Source organism: Staurois parvus, unplaced genomic scaffold (genome assembly GCF_062004578.1).
Source record: "Staurois parvus isolate SC_StPar_1 unplaced genomic scaffold, SC_StPar_1.0 ptg000091l, whole genome shotgun sequence".
NCBI lineage: Eukaryota > Metazoa > Chordata > Amphibia > Anura > Ranidae > Staurois > Staurois parvus.
In genome coordinates this window covers 6,300,001-6,321,082 of record NW_028317887.1, presented here as the reverse complement: position 1 = coordinate 6,321,082, position 21,082 = coordinate 6,300,001, and the positions used below count along the sequence as shown (strand labels likewise).

At 40.7% G+C, this 21,082-nt stretch overlaps 1 protein-coding gene across 2 annotated transcripts in view; it reads right to left on the bottom strand.

Moving 5' to 3' along the window:
- The window catches only part of TNKS (tankyrase), a 281,917-nt gene that overhangs the window by 12,448 nt on the left and 248,387 nt on the right, over nt 1-21,082 (bottom strand). For both annotated transcript variants that reach the window (XM_089670593.1, XM_089670594.1), the window contains exons 21-24: nt 12,780-12,900; nt 9,800-9,897; nt 6,814-6,888; nt 1,325-1,430 (exon numbers count right to left, since the gene is read on the bottom strand). In XM_089670593.1, the coding sequence (XP_089526719.1) occupies nt 1,325-1,430; nt 6,814-6,888; nt 9,800-9,897; nt 12,780-12,900 (400 nt within the window). The remainder of the gene's footprint in view (nt 1-1,324; nt 1,431-6,813; nt 6,889-9,799; nt 9,898-12,779; nt 12,901-21,082) is intronic.

The window sequence follows — 21,082 nt, the reverse complement described above, 5'->3', positions numbered from 1 at the left end:
GTGCTGACAAGCAACACTAAAAGCTGCCCCAAATCTTCTTAGCAGGATCTGGGTACTGTCCTTCTTGGCCCCAGGGACAAAAGTGACAAATCTGGATAAAGCCTTTCCCTACCTCTGCAGGGGTGTATGGAACATCAATCACCTACAGGCACTAGCACATATCTGGGCGGGAAATCCACATAAGGAACTTCCACCCAGGGAAGCCCTCGCCAATACAGGCTGCAGGGCTAATTTGAAGCTCAATCTCTTAAACACCAAAGGGGCCTTTCAGAGACAAAACCTCCCTTCAGGAGATTGCCACCCTGGACCTACAGAGCACCCTGCTAGGATTACAAGTACATGGTTATCATTGCCGGCAAGATCGAGTGCTGACCAGCAACACTACAGGCTGCCCCCAATCGTCTCAGCAGGATCTGGTTACTGTCCCTTTGTGCCCCAAAGCCAAAAGTGACCAATCTGGATAAAGCTGTTCCCTAACTCAGCATGAGTGTATGGAACAGGCAGCATAAAAAAAACCAAAAAAAAAAACCATAGGCTGAAGACCATAGTAAAAGATCTTCAGAAAGATTCCACAGGCACATCCATCACCTAAAGGCACTAGCACAGATCTAAGGCTTAGACAAGTTGGGAAAGGGTATACCTGGACTGGGAATCCTACTTTAATGGCCAGTGTACATTCACCAGAAGGTGGCAGCATAACCCAAATAGTCAAGAATATGAAGATGCCCTGTGTCCTGTGATGTACGATTACAGGAGAAGTACAGCCAAAGCTTTTTTTGGCTGCACTTCTGTAAATCAGCTGAAATCACTCAGCCGGTCCAGGCAGTTGGGATCCACCTCAGAGTCTGTAGTGGCACCTGGCTAAGCCACTCAGCGAAGCACTGAGAGCCTAAGCCAGCCGCTCTCTCCCCTCCACAGCCCAGAGATCCAGTGAGTTTAGGTGGGGCTGAGCAGACAGCAGTGACTGACATTCCCGCTCTCTGCTCAGAGTGGAGAGGAGAACTCAGCGATCATGGGATCGCTGAGTTCTCACCTTTAGAACTGGTGGGGGACAGGTGCAGCATTGGGCCGATTCTGCATCCACCTAGTAAGGGTAAAGTATAATGAGGGGGAAAAAAAAAGCCCTACTTCTCTTTTAAGTATGCACTGAACCATTCAGTAGAGTGCATAGTATCCATGAACAAATAAAAACCCTGACCAAAAAGACAATGAAGTAAATGTCTAAGTAAAAGTAACCGAGCCTCAGAGAACCTCCTCATGGATTTCAAAGAAAAAAAAAACCAAAAAAAAAAACATACATACATTCTGGAAAAGCGAGACATACCATGAAAAAGCATCCGTTCATTATGGTGGTTGTGGTTTTCTTCAGACACTTCTTTTTGGCGATGACAAAACCGCTCTCTGAGCTTTTTGTTCACTACTTTTTGAATCTGTTTTCACCCCAGAAATAAAACACAAAAAGAAAGCAGAATATTCAGAAGACAAGAACTGAAAATTTCTACTATTTTCCTGACCTTTTTCATATTTACACCATAAAAATATCATGCTTGCTTAAGTATATAGTTAGGTCCATATATATTTGGACACAGGCACAATGTTCATACTTTTGGCTCTGTATGCCACCAGAATAAATTAAAACAAAACTACCCAAATGAATATGAAGTGCAGACTTTCAGCTTTAATTCAAAGGGTTGAAAATAAAAGTATTACTTAACCCACAACAGTGAAATCGTTCTGTATATGCAGTAAAGCATGCTTGTTATACTCAATGTGGAACCTAAGGAGTTAATCCTCTACATTGTGTTAAAAGGCTGTTTGATCCTTTCTTCTCTGCACCCCCTCTAGTTGAAATGTCCACCCGATACAGACTGAATCCATAGTCACATGCACAGTTCAGTGTGGATTGCTAGGTGGTTTTTTTTTTTCCCTTTCTTGGGACAGTGCATGTGATCAGCACAGGGCCAATCAGCACTGTCCAGACAGAGGGTCAGAGGTTTCACATCCTCCTAAAGCAGAAAGAAAACTCCTACAAGCTTTAACCAGTGCTCTGCTGAACACTGACAGAAGTCACAAGACTGCTCTAACTGCTGATGAGAAAAGGTATTTACCAGTTTATGTTTACTAAAAGAATTGCAATTCCATGTGCTGTGTACTGTGGGAGACCAGATATAGTGAATACAGGGTCCTGGGTTTAGTATAAATTAAATATCAAGTACAAATTTTAGAAACTGCAACCATTTTTATACGCAGTCTCTCCATTTTCAGGGGCTCAAATGTAATTGGACAAATGAATATAATCATAAATAAAATGTTCATTTTTTAAATTTTGATGAGAATCTTTTACTGGCAATGACTGCCTGAAGTCTGGAACCCATGGACATTACCAAAGACTGGGTTGCCTCCTTTCTGATGTTTTGCCAGGCTCTAACTGCAGCTGTCTTTGGTTGCTCTTTGTTTGTGGGTCTTTCTGCCTTTAGTTTTGCCTTCAGCAAGTGAAATGCATTCTCAATTGAGTTGAGATCAGGAGACTGACTCGGTCATTGCAGAATATTCCACTTCTTTTCCTTCAAAAGCTCCTGGGTTGCTTTTGCAGTGTGTTTTGGATCATTGTCCATCTGTACTGTGAAGTGCCGTCCAATCAACTTTACTGCATTTGGCTGAATCTGGGCTGACAGTATATCTCTAAACACTGCAGAGTTCATCCAGCTGCTTCTGGTTTTGTCACATCATCAATAAACCCCAATGACACAGTGCCACTGGAAGCCATGCATGCCCATACCATCACACTGCCTCCACCATGTTTTACAGATGACCTTTGGATCATGAGCTGTTCCAAGCCTTCTCCACACATTTTTCTTCCAGTCATTCTGGTACAGATTAATATTAGTTTCATCCGTCCAAAGAATGCTTTTCCAGAACTGGTCTGGCTTTTTTAGATGTTTTTTGGCATGGTCTAATCTGGCTTTTCTATTCTTCAGACTTATGAATGGTTTGCACCTTGTGGTGAACCCTCTGTATTTGCTCTCGTGAAGTCTACTCTGATTGTAGACTTTGACAATGATATGCCCACCTCCTGAAGAGTGCCCTTCACTTGTCTGGATGTTGTGAATGGGTTTTTCTTTACCATAGAGAGGATCCTGCTATCATCCACCACTGTTGTCTTCCATGGACGTCCATGCCTTTTTATGTTGCTGAGCTCACCAGTGCGTTCTTCTTTCCTCAGAATGTACCATACTGTTGATCTGGCCACTCCTAATGTTGCTGCTATCTCTCTTCATTTTTGAAGTCTTACAGTGGCCTGTTTCACTTGCAAGTACAGCTCCTTGGAATGAATGATGTAGGTTTACAGCAATAGATTCCAAATGCAAATACCACATTTAGAATAAACTCCAGACCTTTTACCTGCTTAATTGATGAAGAAATAATGAAGAAGTAGCCCACACTTGGCCATGAAACAGCTTTTGAGGTTCATTTGTCCAATTACTTTTGGTCCTTTGAAAAAGGGGGGATGGCTACTCTTAAGAGCTGTAATTCCTAAACCCTTCCTCCAATTTGGATGCACATACACTCAAATTAAACCGGAGTGTGCACTTTCAGCCCATATCCATTATATAACTATAGTTTTTGAATATGTTTTGGCAAATACCTAGAAAAAAAAAACAAAAACAAACTAAAATTGTGCCTGTGTCCAAATATATATGGACCCAACTGTAATTTTACTACATGGGAGAATAAAAAAAAAAAAAAATAGAAATATACATATATATATAAAAAATTAAGACCAATACTCTGTGTGGTTAAAAGAAAATTCCTTGTTTCAATGTATATTGTATGTATACATATATAGGCTCTGCTTTCTTATTTCCTGTCGTGTTATCTCAACAGTTATGCAGGACTAAAGCATGAATTAAATGGATAAACTCTTCTCCTATTGGTTAATCTACAAATATTTAAATACAACAAAAATATGGAACAGCTAGCGTGGAAAAATGTCAGTCACATCAGCTTTACTTCATATTCAACACTGCTGTAATAACTCAAAATAAGTGCTAACTAAAAAATATACTATACTTTTGCTTATGTGGTGATGGCAAGGTAACTTGGAGCTAATTAAAACTGAAATTACTCCAGTAAATTTACATTATCCTAGACATTTCTGCTGAAAATTATAAAATATACTTAACTGCCTGCATACAGTCATGGGCAAAAATGTTGGCACTCCTGCATTTCTGTCAGATAACACATCACTTCGCCCAGAAAATTGTTGCAATTACAAATGTTTAAGCATTCTCATTTTTATTTATTTTGCTTGTACTAGTATGACACAAAAAAGCGGAGGAATAAAAAGCCAAATCTGATACATTCAACGCAAAACCCAAAAAATGGAATGGACAAATTTTTTGGCACTTTATCAAAATTGTAAGAAATAATTGCATTCCAAGTTTGTGATGCTCCTGTAATTTGTACTAAAACTCCCCTTTATCAATTAACAGGTGCTGACAATATAGAAATCACACTGGCAACCAGTTAAACTGGTGAAAAATTGACTCAACCCTTCAGTTGTGTGTCTCTGTGCCACATGGGGCATAGAAGAGAAAAAGCAACAAAGAATTGTCTGAGGATTTGAGAAGATAAATTATGGAAAAGCATGGACAATCTCAAGGTTACAAGTCCATCTCCAGATATCTTAATGTTCTTATGTCCACTGTGTGCAACATTAGCTACAGTGCCATGGGCTGTAAACATATTGACAATCTCCCTAGACGCGGTCGAAAGAGAAAATTTGATCAAAGATTGCAATGAAGGATTGTTTAAATGGTGGATAAAAAACCTTGATCAACTTTCACACAAATTCAATCTGACCTTCAGGCCCAGGGTACAAATGCATCAGCTTACACTATAAGCCGCCATCTGAATGAAAAGGGATGCTATGGTAGGAGACCCAGGAGGACCACACTGCTAACACAGAAACATAAAAATGCCAGATTGGAGTTTGCCAAAACAGACCTGAGTAAGCCAAAATCCTTTTGGGAGAATGTGCTATGGATAGACTAAACAAAAAGGCCTCATTGCTTTTTGTGAAAATAATACAGTCCAATATGGTGGAGGTTCACTGATGTTTTGGGGTTGCTCTGCTGCTTCAAGCATTGGATGTCTTGACCGTGTGTATAGCATTATGAAATCTGAAGAGTACCAAAGAATTCTGGAGTGCAATGTAGGGCCCAGTGTCAGAAAGCTGGGTCTCCGTCAGAAGTCATGGGTCTTACAGCAGGACACTGACCCAAAAGCACCCAAAAATGGTTTAAAACAAATGCCGGAGAGTACTGAACTGGCCAGCAATGAGTCCAGATCTAAATCCCATAGATTACCTGGGACAGATCTCAAAACAGCAGTTAGGAAAAGGAACCCTTCTAATTTAGGAGACCTGGAGCAGTTGGAGAAAAGAAGAGTGGTCCAAAATTCCAGTAAAGGGGTGTAAAACTCATTGATAGTTACAAAAAGCGAATGATTTCAGTTATTTTTTTTTCCAGTAGGCGTACTACCAATTATTAAATTGAGGGTGCCAATAATTTTGTCCAGCCCATTTTTGGGGGTTTGCATGGAAGGTGTCAGATTTGGCTTTTTGTTTCTGCACTTTTTATGTGTCATACCAATACAAACAAAAGAGATAAATATGAGAATGCCTAAACATTTGTAGTTGCAACAATTTTCTGGGCAAAGTGGTGTATTATCTCACAAAAATGCAGGGGTGCCAGTATTTTTGGCCATGACTGTATAAGGCTTCATGCACACTAGAAAAGCTAAAAAACTGCTTTAGAAATGCTGGACAAAAAAAGTTAATATTTTAGCATTTTTTGCCGCCGTTTAGCCTAGTGTGTAAACTACGTTTAGTAGCTTCAGCATTAAGCAGCGGGGCATGCAGAGTCCTTAATGACCAGTGAACAACAATGGATAAGTCATCAGCTCATCCATTTCCCCGACCCAGCATGCCCAAGTCGCTGATGTCACAAGGGGCAGGGTCACTCAGTAATTTCATTTTTTTTTTTTCTTTTTTCGGATCAGTGGTGGTGGTGTTCATTGTGACTGACTATGAACTACACCAGGGACATTTTTTTTTAATTTTTTTAATAAAGGACTTGTCATAAACGTGTGGTGTGTTTTTATTTACTTTTTTGGTGAATGAGTAGGGGTTACTTTTTACCTCATACTCATTCAGATGGGGAGGGGGCGGGATCTGGGGGCCCCTTTATTAAAATGGACTTCCAGATTCCGATAAGCCTCACCTCCCGCAGACCTGCCACAAACACCAGCCAGGGTTGTGAGGAAAAGGCCCTTGTCCCCATCAACATGGGGACTTTCCCAGGACCGCTCCTTAACCAGCTATTCACTGGTTGTTAAGGATGCCTACAGCTTAAAAAAAACAAAAAAAACTCTTGTTTAGTAGAGTTAGAAGCTGTCAGTATTTGCCTGCCGAAACGTTGCTGCTCCAGAATGCACTAGCAGAGGGTTTAATTTTTTCCTGCCACTAAAAACTCTTCTGCCAGAAAACGCTGCTAAGAGCCTATGTGTGCATGAACACACAGGACACCATGCAGTTTAGAGGCAAGGAAAAAAAAACATCTGATGCCCAAAACGGCAGTTGTAAAAATGCCCAGTGTGCATGAGGCCTTAATTGTGCTGTAATTAATTCAGAGAAGGGTTATAAATTATTTTTCTCTTTCAAAATATGATTTACTAGAATCAAGGACACATGGACAGGATATTACTAGTCCCTTTTACATTTTAATAAAGAAAATTTGTATGTCCACTAACCCTTATGACATTGTATCGGTTAAAAACTCCTCCAGCATTGCCTCCATCTCTGTGCTCACGGATAGAGTTCTGCATCTACACACACGGAAAAAAAAGCTTTACTGAAGTGACATTTACTTACTCATGTATAATATTAGACAGAATTTCACAAGCAGATGACTTATTATAAACATTTTAAAAGAATAAAAAGAACAACCCACAGCAGAGGGAGAAAAAAATTTAGATTTTTGGTTTACCTGTAAAATTCTTTTCTTAGAGCAGGACACAGGGCATATTCATATCTATTACAATAGGGCTTTGTTGTTACCTTCAGGTGATTGAACACTGACAAATCTCTGCCCAATAATACCCTCTTCCAGCTCAGCAGTCTCAGGGATCATTCACACTGGCTTAAAAAAACTTCAGTGCTCTTGGCAGAAAGAAACACTAATTCTGAGCGTTTTGCACTTGCATTTAGTGTTTTTTTTTTCTGCCTCTAAACGCCAAGCTTAAAATGTGCCTCTAAACGACCTAATGTGCATGGACACATAGGACAACATTAGTTGCTTCCACAGGCAAAACTCTAAATTCCTCTAGGAGCAGCACTCTTGTAAGCCTGTGTGCATGGGCACACTATTGTACATCACAGGACATCTTCATATCCATTACAACAGGGATGTCCCATAGCACTGAACATGAGGCGAGAGTGACACAAACCAACAGCTGTGTGGAATGAGCTGTTATCGGGAACAGTTGAACATTTCCTTTAAGGCTGTAAGTCTGAGAAATAGGTTGAGATATCCATTTTGAAATGGTAGTTTTCTTTAACCTGCTTGACCTTTTCTCGGCCTTCAGGCAGCACAAAAATCAAAACTGTTAACTTCAGGTAAACCTTTCATGCATGAACCACATCCAAGGTATGAAAGGCCTGGTTGTCCCCTGGCATCTGAGGGGGGGGGGGGGGGGTGCAAAGTAGGGCACCACAATGTCCTGGATGAGATGAAACAAAAAGGTACCACCCTTGGGTAAGAGACTATTAAGGTCATAAGTTTACTTTATATTGAATAATGACCATGAATTCTTCTTGCAGGCATGAGCAACCAACTCTGATGTGTTCAATGCAGGAGTGGAGTAAAGCTATCAAGGTGGTAGTTTTTGACAGCTAGCTCAACAACTTTGTAACACAACTACTAATCCTTCACCTTACCTATCATGGTCACTGTGCCAGCTCTACCCAACTTGTGCACTAAATGCAGATTATTTCCTTTTCCCCCTCGCTGTCATCTTATAGTGATTTATACTTGTTTACTTCACTTAATCACTTCACCATAAATTCATGCTGTTGTTTTCCATTTGAACTGCTTACTGTTTTCATATAACACACTGTCATTTTTAGTAACTACAAATTTTGTTAAGAGAGGGGGGAGAGGGGGGGGGAGGGTGAGAGAGGGGGGAGAGGGGGGGGGAGGGTGAGAGAGGGGGGAGAGGGGGAGGGAGGGGGGGAGAGGGGGGGAGGGAGGGGGGGAGAGGGGGAGGGAGGGGGGGAGAGGGGGAGGGAGGGGGGGGGAGAGGGGGAGGGAGGGGGGAGAGGGGGAGGGAGGGGGGGGAGAGGGGGGGAGGGGGGGGAGAGGGGGGGGGGGGAGAGGGGGGGAGGGGGGGGAGAGGGGGGGGGAGAGGGGGGGAGGGGGAGGGAGGGGGGGGGGGTAGGGGGGGAGGGGGAGGGAGGGGGGGGGTAGGGGGGGAGAGAGGGGATTTGTGTTTTTGTTGCCTAGTGCAGCACAAAACCTCAATACACCAGTGTCAAGAAGGTAGATGCAAGTACGCTCAGTTACTGTAGTGTCGTTCTTGGGGCGGCTGAGGCAGGAGATCAAGTAAACTAGGGCACAGAGCCCTGACCCGCACTGGGGCACGGCACCACGTAAGGGAGGGGGAGCACAGGAGACATGGGGAATAAACAACCTATAAGCCCCCCATAAGGTACAGCCACCAGAAGGCACTCACAAGTCTACATTGCAGGACCCCAAGAGGGACCAAACATCCACCTTGGCAGGCACATAACTAGGAACTACCCAGTTGGGTACTATTCCTCCAGGCCATAACCATGGGCAACAGATCTGGATAAAACTGGTCTCCTGTTCCCGATGCGTAATTTGAGCAAACACCAGATAGAAAAGGGTAATTGTGCAGAGACTGCATAGATATGACCATCACCTAAGGACACTAGCAAAAAATGAGACTGTTCTGAGTTGCAAAGGATTATGCCTGGGTTGGAGATTCTGGTCTTTTTTGTCAGTGTCCAGTCACCCTATTGTAATGGGTAAGAAGATGCCCTGAGATGTATGAAGACATACTTGGAAATTAGGAGAAAGGTGAACAGAAAAACATTAAGGAACAACCCTTCAAAGAGTTTGTCAGCAAAAAGAGATACATACAAATTTTATTTAGTTTTTTTATGCCAGTAAATGTACCCGCTAGTGGTGTACTAAAATACAAATTCTGGACTGAAACCAAATAATCAGGATGCACTTGGCTAAAAACCAAAACTGAAAACGGACAGTTTTTTTATTGTTAATATATTTTTATATAAAATTGTATTATGTTCGACTTATTAATTAATACCATGAATTTAAATGAATATGAATTTTAAAAAAATCCTGTAATGTAAAATAGCTTTTATTGAAAGTAACACAAAAATTGGACAGAAAATAAAATGAAAAATATAACATTAAAGAAAAAAGTAAAAAGAGGCGATTTACCACTGAAGCCAATGGGACGCGATTTACAATTGAAGCCAATGGGACGCGATTTACAATTGAAGCCAATGGGACGCGATTTACCACTGAAGTCAATAGGGAGAGTTTTTGCATTGAAGTCAATTATTATTATTGCCAATTTTTTTTTTTAATAAGCAAAAAGCCAATAACCCTATTTTCAGCCGATAATTTTCGGTGCCCGATATATCGGTGCATCACTAGTACTCGCAAAAAGGAATAGTCAGTATGATTACCTCTTCTTCCACTGACTGGTATTCTTTGTCATCTGGAGCAAGATCCAGCAAAACAGTGCCTTGACTAACACAGTGAAAGGTCAGATAAGGATTGGTTCCTGAAATGAAGGATAACTCATTCAAACAATATGTTACAATATCTGAGCAGAGAAAATAGTTAACAAAGTCCCAATATAGAAAACAATAGCATCAAAATCTGAATTGAAACAGCAAAGTCCTTGAAAAGAAAGTTTTGAAGTTTAATTGTGTAAAATGTTAAATTTAACAAAAACTGTAAAATCACTTTCTTTGCCACTGCTGAAATGACTTTTGGAAAACACATACAAGGCAATTAGAGTTCTGTGCTAAATAATGTTAAACACCGTGCAACAGAAATATTATTGAATAGTGTTTGTTTTAAAAGTTATTTTCAGAGTCAAAAACGTCATCTTAAAGCCGATTTTTTTTTTTACCATTGACCCCAGCCGGTGCTAAAAAAGCATCTTAGGTTGCAATACTCAATTCTTTAATCTTAAATTGTTCAATTTTCATCACAAGATGTCCATTCTATTGTGGACTGAATGAAATTGTCATTCAACCCAGACTGAGGAGATACTGTGAGTGCAGTAAAACATATGGTAAAGTGGGGAAGGCGTAACCGGGGGGGAGGGGTGTTAGCTGGCTGAACCCAGAGTTGGGCTTTAAATTGTAACAAGGGGGCTACAAAAAGCAGGAACTAAGTGACAGATGGTCATTTTGTGTTTTTTTAAATACACTTATCTTTTAGTGCTTGCATAACCTAAAACCATTATGCCATATTAATTCAAGTGATATGTTACAGTGCATGGTGCTACAGCTGTGTTATTTAGGGTACAACATCTCTGCTGGTTAGACATGTTAATTATTTGTTTTTATGTTTTGTATGATGGTAAACTTTAAAGACAAATTCTAGGTGTATATATTTGTTTTATCGTTACATTGGTCCAGCTTGGACCAATGTAATTCTGAATATACCATACCTGGCTGATCCCCCTGCAAACTAGAAATCATCTGCTTCAAAATCCCCTGCTGAATTATGAACACAGGTCGTCAGTCACTTTGAACAGACGCCATCTAGAAAACTGCTTATAACTTTCTGAATGAATCCAAGGTATTCTCTGACTGGATGAGGTGGAGAGCCTGACATCAACCTTTTGTGTGAAGTTCCGCTTTAAGTTGCCTATAAGCAACTAATAGTCTCTCAGTCTTTTTTTGGCTTTTATTAGGAGTCAAATCCATTGTCTATTGGGCAATACTGTATGGCTGATTATACCAAGTCATCTAGCTGGCTGAAACTTTATTTATTTTTCACCATAGCATGGTCTTGCACTTTTGCAGCCGTATGTCAACTTGCATCTGCAGCTTCTGCGCGGCTCACTGAGCACGCACCCGGGTGCCAAGTGATCATTATATTGCCCGAACACAGCGGATCACATTACCGCTGTATCCAGGAGATCACATGGTGTTTTACCATGTGACTGCTGTGACCAATCACATTGTAAACACTGTAAAGAGAAAGTAAAGATTGTTGCTCAGTGTGAGAGCAGAGAGAAGCAATCCTGCAGCCTGTGAGTGTACAGCAGCCTGTCAGGTGTCGGCCACCCCAGTATCCCAGTTTAGTGCCCCTAATCACTGCCGCAGTATATCCATAATAAATAATGCAGCCAGCCCTTGTTCACCTGTCTCAGTGCACACAAAAACAACCCCCATACACCATACCAATGTCCTGATCACCGCCATACCCTAAACCAAGGCCCTGATCACCGCTATACTCCATACCAACACCCTGATCACTGCCATAGCCCATACCAAAACCCTGATCACCGTCAACTGCCATACCAATACCCTTTTCACTGCCAATCAGCATAGCAGCACCTTGATCACTGCCATACCCCATACCAGTGTTCTGATCACCACCATACCAGCAATCTGATCACCAGCATCCTAATCATCATCATACCCTATACCAGCATCCTGATAGCCCCATACACATACTAGCGTGCTGATCACCGCCATACCAGCGTCCTGATCACCACCATACCCGTACCAGCGTCCTGATCACCACCATACCCCGTACCAGCGTCCTGATCACCACCATACCCCCAAACTAGCTTCCAGATCACAGCCATAGCCCATACCAGCATTCTGATCACCACACCAGCATTCTGAACACTGCCATACCCTATACCAGCATTCTGAACACAGCCATACCCCATACCAGCATTCTGATCACCGCTATACCCCACGCCAGCATCCAGATCACCGCCATACCCCAATACCAGAGTTCTGATCACCACCATACCCTATACCAGCATTCTGATCACAGTCATACCCCATGCCAGCGTTCTGAACACTGCAATACCCCACGCCAGCATCCTGATGACAAAAATTTCATATGGGTACAGTGTTGCATAACTGAGTAATTGTCACTCAAAGTGTGATAGTGCTAAAAGCTGAAAATTGGCCTAGACTGGAAGGGGGTGAAAGTGTCCGGACATGAAGTGGTTAAAAATGCATTGATCTTATTGCCTGTCAGTTGCTGTACAGACATTTAATACCATTTCTTTAAAAGCCATTAAACATGTGTTTCAATGCCTAACAGATTAAATGAATAGATAAGTGTAAGTGGTGGCTATAAGTATGAACTCCAGTCAGATATTAAAAAGAAATAACATTTCTGTTATGTGTTTGTTGATTAAAAAAGTTATTGCAATCGGAAATGCAACTAGAGTAAACAGTGTTGGAGTTTCGCCTGTCTGACTTGATGGGAAGGTTAGGGATAGCTGCAGCAGGCATGTAGCTGCATTTTATTACTTTATGACACTGGTTCTTTTATCTTGAAACTTACAATTCATGTTTGTTGTTTTATGATTTGCAGGCCCAGGTCCATTATTTGCATAATTGGAAATTATGGAACATAAAACATGAAATAACATTTTTGTTGACACAGATACTTGCTTACCTTGTTGGCCTCCAAGCAGCCTCTCAACTCCCTTTATCAATTTGTGCCTGTGGCCATATGCATTGATTCCAATTTCCTTCAGCTCTTCGTGACCCATATCTGCCAGTACATCTAATGTAATCTAAAATGGCAAAAACAAAACCACAAACATTACCATATGCAGGATTATCACAGCAAAATAATTGGAGATTTGCACGGCATGGAAGGGCAATTACTACTTCAAGGAATCTAAACCACTACGCACTTATTTTGTCTCACTCACTGAACTCATGTAACTCACAAGAAGAGGCGTGGTTTGCAGTGCACCATTAGATGACTAATTTGCACATTTAAATACTTTATTTTAATGAAATATAAGGCTTATTATATGCCGTATCACAATTCACACAGCCTGAGTCAGTAGAGGGATCACTGACTGCAGGCAGCAAGGTACCATGGGATATACAGTCCTGAGAAACTAAAAATAAACAGCAGAGGAGAAGCTGCAAAGCATACAGCGAATCCAGGAATTTGAGAAAAGAGATGATCAGCAGACAAGCAGCAATCACAACAGGAAAGACGATTTTTAATATACGAATATATTGGATTGTCGAATACAACTACTGTTTGTATTGCTGTTACAATAGTGATCTTATAAAATAAATGTGTATGCTGTTAACACAAAACTCCTTTAGAGAGGATCATTAGTATGAAGGATTTAAACAGGGTGAGACCAGTGAATCTATACGATATCAGATGATGCGGCAAAACTATTAATAGTTGCTTTTATTTCTATTGGTATAATCCCTTTCCAAACCCTATCACATAAACTCTAGCTGAACTAAGAAAGGTTTTGTGGTACATGTGGAAAACAAGTCTGTAATTCATCACTTTCTCCCTTTATGTATATTAAATATAATATCTTGGAATATTCAAAGAACAAATTCCAAAGCTTAAAGAGCACCTGTTGAGAATGAAATAGAACTTCAAAACTTATACATCGACATATTACAAGAAATAAATTCAGATGTGTGGGATATACAGGTGAAACTCAAAAAATTTGAATATCGTGCAAAAGTTCATTTATTTCAGTAATGCAACTTAAAAGGTGAAACTAATATATGTGATAGACTCATTACATGCAAAGCAAGATAGTTCAAGCCGTGATTTGTCATAATTGTGATGATTATGGCTTACAGCTCATGAAAACCCCAAATCCACAATCTCAGAAAATTAGAATATTACATGCAATCAATAAAACAAGGATTGTACATAGAACAATATCGGACCTCTGAAAAGTATAAGCATGCATATGTACTTAGTACTTGGTTTGGGCCCCTTTTGCAGCAATTACTGCCTCAATGGGGCGTGGCATGGAAGCCATCAGCCTGTGGCACTGCTGAGGTGTTATGGAAGACCAGGATGCTTCAATAGCGGCCTTCAGCTCTTCTGCATTGTTCGGTCTCATGTCTCTCATCTTTCTCTTGGCAATGCCCCATAGACTCTCTATGGGGTTCAGGTCAGGCGAGTTTGCTGACCAATCAAGCACAGTAATCCCACGGTCACTGAACCAGATTTTGGTGCTTTTGGCAGTGTGGGCAGGTGCAAAGTCATGCTGGAAAATGAAGTCAGCATCCCCATAAAGCTCGTCTGTGGAAGGAAGCATGAAGTGCTCCAAAATCTCCTGGTAGACGGCTGCATTGACAATGGACTTAATGAAGCACAGTGGACCAACACCAGCAGATGACATGGCTCCCCAAATCAACACAGACTGTGGAAACTTCACACTGGACTTCAAGCATCTTGCAGTGTGTGCCTCTCCATTCTTCCTCCATACTCTGGGTCCTTGGTTTCCAAATGAGATGCAAAAGTTGCTCTCATCAGAAAAGAGGACTTTGGACCACTGAACAACAGACCAGGTCTGTTTTTCTTTAGCCCAGGTAAGACGCTTCTGACGTTGTTTGTTGTTCAGGAGCGGCTTGACAAGAGGAATACGACATTTGAAGCCCATGTCCAGGATCCGTCTGTGTGTGGTGGCTCTTGATGCACTGACTCCAGCCTCAGTCCACTCCTTGTGAAAGTCCCCAACACTTTTGAATGGCCTTTTCCTGACGATCCTCTCCAGGCTGCGGTCATCCCTGCTGCTTGTGCACCTTTTTCTTCCACACTTTTCCCTTCCACATAACTTTCTATATATGTGCTTTGATACAGCACTTTGGGAACATCCAACTTCTTTTGCAATTACCTTTTGAGGCTTTCCCTCCTTATGGAGGGTGTCAATGATGGTTTTCTGCACAACTGTCAGGTCAGCAGTCTTTCCCATGATTGTGATTCCTACTGAACCAGACTGAGAGACCATTTAAAGGCTCAGGAACCCTTTGCAGGTGTTATGGCTTAATTAGCTGATTAGAGTGGGACACTTTGAGCCTACAATATTGCACCTTTTCATAATATTCTAATTTTCTGAGATTGTGGATTTGGGGTTTTCATGAGCTGTAAGCCATAATCATCACAATTATGACAAATCATGGCTTGAACTATCTTGTTTTTCATGTAATGAATCTCTCTCATATATTAGTTTCACCTTTTAAGTTGCATGACTGAAATAAATGAACTTTTGCATGATATTTACATTTTTTGAGTTTCACCTGTATGTGTTAAAATATAATCTAATTACTAAAACAGGAAACAGAATATACAGGGCTATGGGAATTGTTAAAGAATAAAAATCATACAGACACACAGGTTGTATGTACCTGTATAATTTAAGTCCAATGGGAAGTTTACTGGACCAGCTGGGAAAGGAAGATATGCAAATAACCCATTTTAGAGTGGCTTAACTGTTCCCAAAAAGGCAAGCAGGGGGCAAATGGCTAGTCAACAGTATTGCCCGTGAAAGCCGATCTTTCGACATTACTGAGGTACCATGCCTTGTTCTATACTGCCTCTGCGTGGAGGTAGCCATCTGCAGGGTTTTGCTTCCTAACGTTGGAACCTCTAGCAATGGGAAAAGTGAGCGGCACAACAGTGACTTCACCAAATCTCACTCTAAATCAGGCAGCCTGTGCCTTAGAGCGTACACAGCTGTCATACAACTAAGTTTGTAGGCATAGGAGTGCCTATGCATCATCACATACCAGAAGTGCACTGCTATTTTTTTTTAGTTTTTAAACTAATTCAAGATACATTTTCAGGGTGTTGCATTGGAAAAATTAACATGTCTAAATGTTAGTTTTTACTTTTCAGCAAATTTTAACTTTTTTAGTTCAAGCCCACTTTAATATTTATTAAGGGTTTATAAAGCTAGATATACATTATAAGGAAATGCTGACTTCTATATCTTTCACCTAGTTGCCAAGAGTATGTCAGCAATGACGGTATATTTTAAACTTAAAAACGACCCCCTGAGGCCCACAGAGGATCCCCTAATCAAGTCACATAATTGGTTGATGTAACGGTAGACCAGAGCTGGTGACGTCACGTCGCTAATTTTGTTGGAGATTAACCATACTATGAGCCTGGATACTGAAGTACACCAGTTATATTGTACATTATAAGTTAGATATATTTTAATCTTTTAATAAAATATTGGTACCCATACAGGCAGCACTATACATCTTATTTTTTGAGAGAATCTCATGTGTATATTGCAGAGGATAGAGGTGGATTGAAATCACCAGTGGCAAGGAGGAGGAAAGAGCAACCGAAATAAAGGAGACCCCACTATAAGGGAAAGTCCTATCTTTGGGTCAAACCATTAAGGTGAAAGCATATAAAAATAGGTGATGGGAGAGATACGTGTGTGATAAGAAGAGTGGAGAATATATAAACGCACTAAGGAATCAAGGTTTTGCACAAATACCAGGACTGTTGAGGAAATTTTATGTCATCTGGACATTTGGAATTTTATTTGATTATATTTTGAAATTTATTTGATTATGTTTTATTTGGATATATGTGACATATATTACATTGTTATATGTTTGTTAGGACAACACACTTTATATTTTAGATGGATTAATCATTTGCCCTCCTGGGGATTTACCCCCCTTCCTGACCAGGCAATTTTTTGCTGCTCGGCACTGCGCTATTTCAACTGGTAATTGCGCGGTCGTGCAATGCTGTACCCAAACAGTTTATGTCCTTTTTCCCACACAAATAGAGCTTTTTTTTGGTGGTATTTGATCACCTATGCGGTTTTTCAGTTTCGCGCTATAAACAAAAAAGACTGCAAATTTATAAAAAAAAAAAAAAAAACGTAATTTTTCACTTTTGGTTATAAAAAATCTCCAATAAACTCAAAAAATAGTCAGAAATTTAGGCTTAAATGTATTCTGCTACATGTCTTTGGTAAAAAAATATCAATACATGTATATTAATTGGTTTGTGTGAAAGTTATAGCGTCTACAAACTATGGTATTATATATATATATATATATATTTTATTGAAATTTACGTAGCTTTTACTTTCTGACTGCCCATCACATTTCTTGAGGTGCTAAAATGCCAGGGCAGTACAACCCCCCTCAAAGGATCCCTTGTTGGAAAGTAGACACCCCAAGGATTTTGCAGAGAGGCATGTTGAGTCCATGGAACATTTTATTTTTTGGCACAAATTTTTTGAATATGATCATTTTCTTTTTTACACATAGTTGTCACTTTAATGATATATTGCTCATGCATGCCATGGGTATATGTGGAAAAACACCCCAAAACACATTCTCCTATTTCTTCGGAGTATGGGGATACCATATATGAGAGACTTTTCGGCAGCCTAGCTACATACAAGCCCCCAAAATCCAATGACCACCTCCAGGCTTTCAAAGGGCATATTTCTTCATATCACTTCCCCACTACCTATCACAGTTTCGGAGGCTCTAAAATGCCAGGATAGTACAAACGCTCCCCCCCCCCCACCAAAATTACTTCTTTTTGGAAAGTAAACACCCCAAGGAATTTGATAAGAGGCATGGTATTTTATAGATATCATTTATGTCACAAGGTTTTGAAAAAGAAAAAGAAAAATTAATTTTTTGTTTTCTTTCTTCGTTTTCCAAAAACGTGGCAACAAATGAGATCTGCAAAACACTCACCATGCCTCTTAGCAACTACCTTTGAGTGTCTGTTTTCCAAAAACGGGTCATTTTTACTATCCTGGCATTTTAGGGCCAGCATTAGAAGCTTATGCCACACATCACCCACTCTTGAAGACCAAGGTCAATTCACAATTCAAGATTGGTGTGATCAGATGCTTTCCCAATTCACAAATAGTGCTGTTTATATCCTGTGAAACTGAAGTGATGAAATGCACGTAGCTCCCGGTGTCTTAGATTATGGAGATGATTGGAGCCATTCTGGTCTCTGATCAGCTCTATGGTCAGCCAGCGGAACTGCCAGCTGCATTCCCGGATTCCCCTGTGGGACAGGAGAGCCTAACAAAACTGTGGAAGGCAAGGGGGGGGGGGGGGTGTGTCCCTTCCCACTGCTCGTAAAAACAATTCAGCAGCTAATTGACCACTAGGATTACATGAAAGCTGACCGCCAGCTGAAAAAAAAAAAAAAAACAGTACCAGAATGATGCCTGTAGCTGCAGGCATCATCCCGGTTTAACCGTTTCAATACCGTGCAATTTTACACCTTCCTGCCCAGGCCATTTTTCAGGTTTCAACGCTCTCACACTTTGAATGACAATTGCGCGGTCATACAACACTGTACCCAAACTAAAATTTTATCATTTTCTTCACACAACTAGAGCTTTCTTTTGGTGGTATTTAATCACCGCTGGGGTTTTTATTTTTTGCTAAATTAACAAAAAAAGACCAAAAATTTTGAAAAAAAAAAAAACATTTTTCTTTGTTTCTGTTATAAAAGTTTACAAATAAATAATTGTTCTTCATAAATTTAGGCCGAGATGTACATGTCTTTGGTGAAAATAACCCAAATTAGGATGTATTTTTTAGTTTGTAGGAAAGTTATAGAGTACACAAACTATGGTATAGATCTGATTATTGATCAATCCTGAAGTACTGACAGCCAATCTAATTTCTTGAGGTCCAAGAATGTCAGAATAGTACAGATATCCCCAAATGACCCCTTTTTGCAGAGTAGACAGTCCGACGTACTTCATAAGAGGCATGGCGAGTTTTTTGAAGTTGTATTTTTTTGTCATAATTTTTCGGAAAATAAAAAAATTATTTTCACTATTTTTTTTTACATACTGTCACCAGTGCAGTACAGCATCATCATATAACTGGCATGGCGGTGAACAGGGACACTGACTGGTGACAGTATGAAAAAAATATATATATATATATATTTTTTTTTTTTAAGATTTTTTTTCATATTTTACTATGACCAAAGTAGTACAATGTTACCATAGTAACATTGTACTACTTTGGGGAAGTGATCAGTATTTTTTTTTTTTTTTTACACAATTTGCTTATAGCAAAGAATTACTTTGCTATAAGCAAGCATTTACCTGAATGAAATCGATTCATTCAGCTTTTTTTTTTTTTTGTGCTTAGCTGTGATTTGGTCACAGCTAATCACATGACATGTGCATGTGATTAGCTGTGACCATTCGCAGGTAGGCACTAGTATACAATGGATGGCATCATGAATGAAGCCATCCATTGTATACAACTGTCATGTGACCTGCTGTGATTGGTCACAGCAGGTCACATGGTACCAGCAACGGGAGCCGGTACTCGGATATGTCATCGGCCGTGGCCGAGGTGCACGGCCGGTGACAGATCGCACTGCTGCGCCGCTCTGCATTAACGCAAACGGCGCATGTGCGGGAGCACGCCAAATGGCGTGCACCCGGAATGCAGGGACACATTTGAAGCCGCCAAACGGCCATTGGCCGGGCGGCTAATGGTTAACCACTCAAAGTACAGCGACGTATCCGTACATTGCTGGTCTATGTTGGGCATATATGTAACAGCACAGAACCCAGGCATACAATGAATTGGCTCTGTGGATCAACATGATTCTTTTCTGTAATGCCCATGTTGAGGGTTAGGCCCCAAAGAGTTTTAAATTCAGAAACCATGATAGGTTTCCATGCGAATTGTCTGAAAAGTGCTGAATTTGGCTGGGTGGCCATGTATTGTTGTGCGTATAAATTGCCTTTGCCCACAATCAATTGGTACAAATCTTCCATGAAAAACAGCAAAGGGGCTAAATGCTAATGCTGGCAGTGACCGGGGCCAACTCTGCTAACTCTGCATTTTTGGGGACACGACACAAACGAGGCACTGGTATAGTTCTGTACGTGATCAATATCTTGATCCGTACAAACACTAAAATAGTAATGGCGGTGATCAGCGACCTATAGCGTGAGTGCGATAATTTGTGGGCAATCTAACGCTAGCTGACCCTGGCTCGGTGAGGCGCTAACTAATCCTGGCGTTATCTGATGTCGCTAGTGGCAGGAATGCAGTGATCAGTGAAAAGTTCTATATACTGACAAAGTACTAAAGTACACCCCAAAATAGGAAGCGATGCCAGAGTACATCGCTTTGCCAAAAGCTGCTGCTCGCCCGCAACATGCAGGTAAGCGGTTGGCAAGTAGTTTAAAAACAAAAAAAATAAAAAGTTAAAAAAAATTCTAAATTTTTTTTTTTTTACACTTTGCTTTGCAGGAGAAATAAAGATCATTTCTTCTGCAATGCAAAGCTTGCTGTCAGAACCAAACTCATTCATGAATTATCATGAATGAGTTTTGACAGCTCAGGATAGTGATCTGTGATTGGCTGGAGCTTGTCACATGGTTCAGGGTGCTGTGATTGGCCCCATGTATCATGTGACAGCTGTGGGCCAATCACAGCTCACTAGGAAGAGAAGCAGAGCTGTTATGAATGAGATTGATTTATAACAGCTTTGCTTACATAGTGATCATGTGATCGCATAGCGATCACATGATCACCGGGTCCCATTCACCGGGATCTTCATTCCGCTGGACACAGCAGTCGCGAGGGGGGACCACTGCGTGCCTGCGTGTCAGTACAGATGGGTACGTCGCTTTGCCTGTAGCTGCCGGTCTGCCGCAGTACATTGCGGGCGGGAAGTGGTTAACACACTTTATATATTTGGAGCGACTGATTGTTTATAAATCTAAACCTCTGTGACAGTGTCATACATTATAAGCAGCTGACATTATATGTAAATCTATATTATTCACATTATTGCTCTTTTAATGTGGTAGGCGGCCTTTCAAACCACTGGGGGGACCTTACTGGCAGCAAAGTTGGGGCAAGCTTGATGTACCAGGACAATCTAAATCAAGATTTTCACATAGCTGTAACTGGATATATCATTAG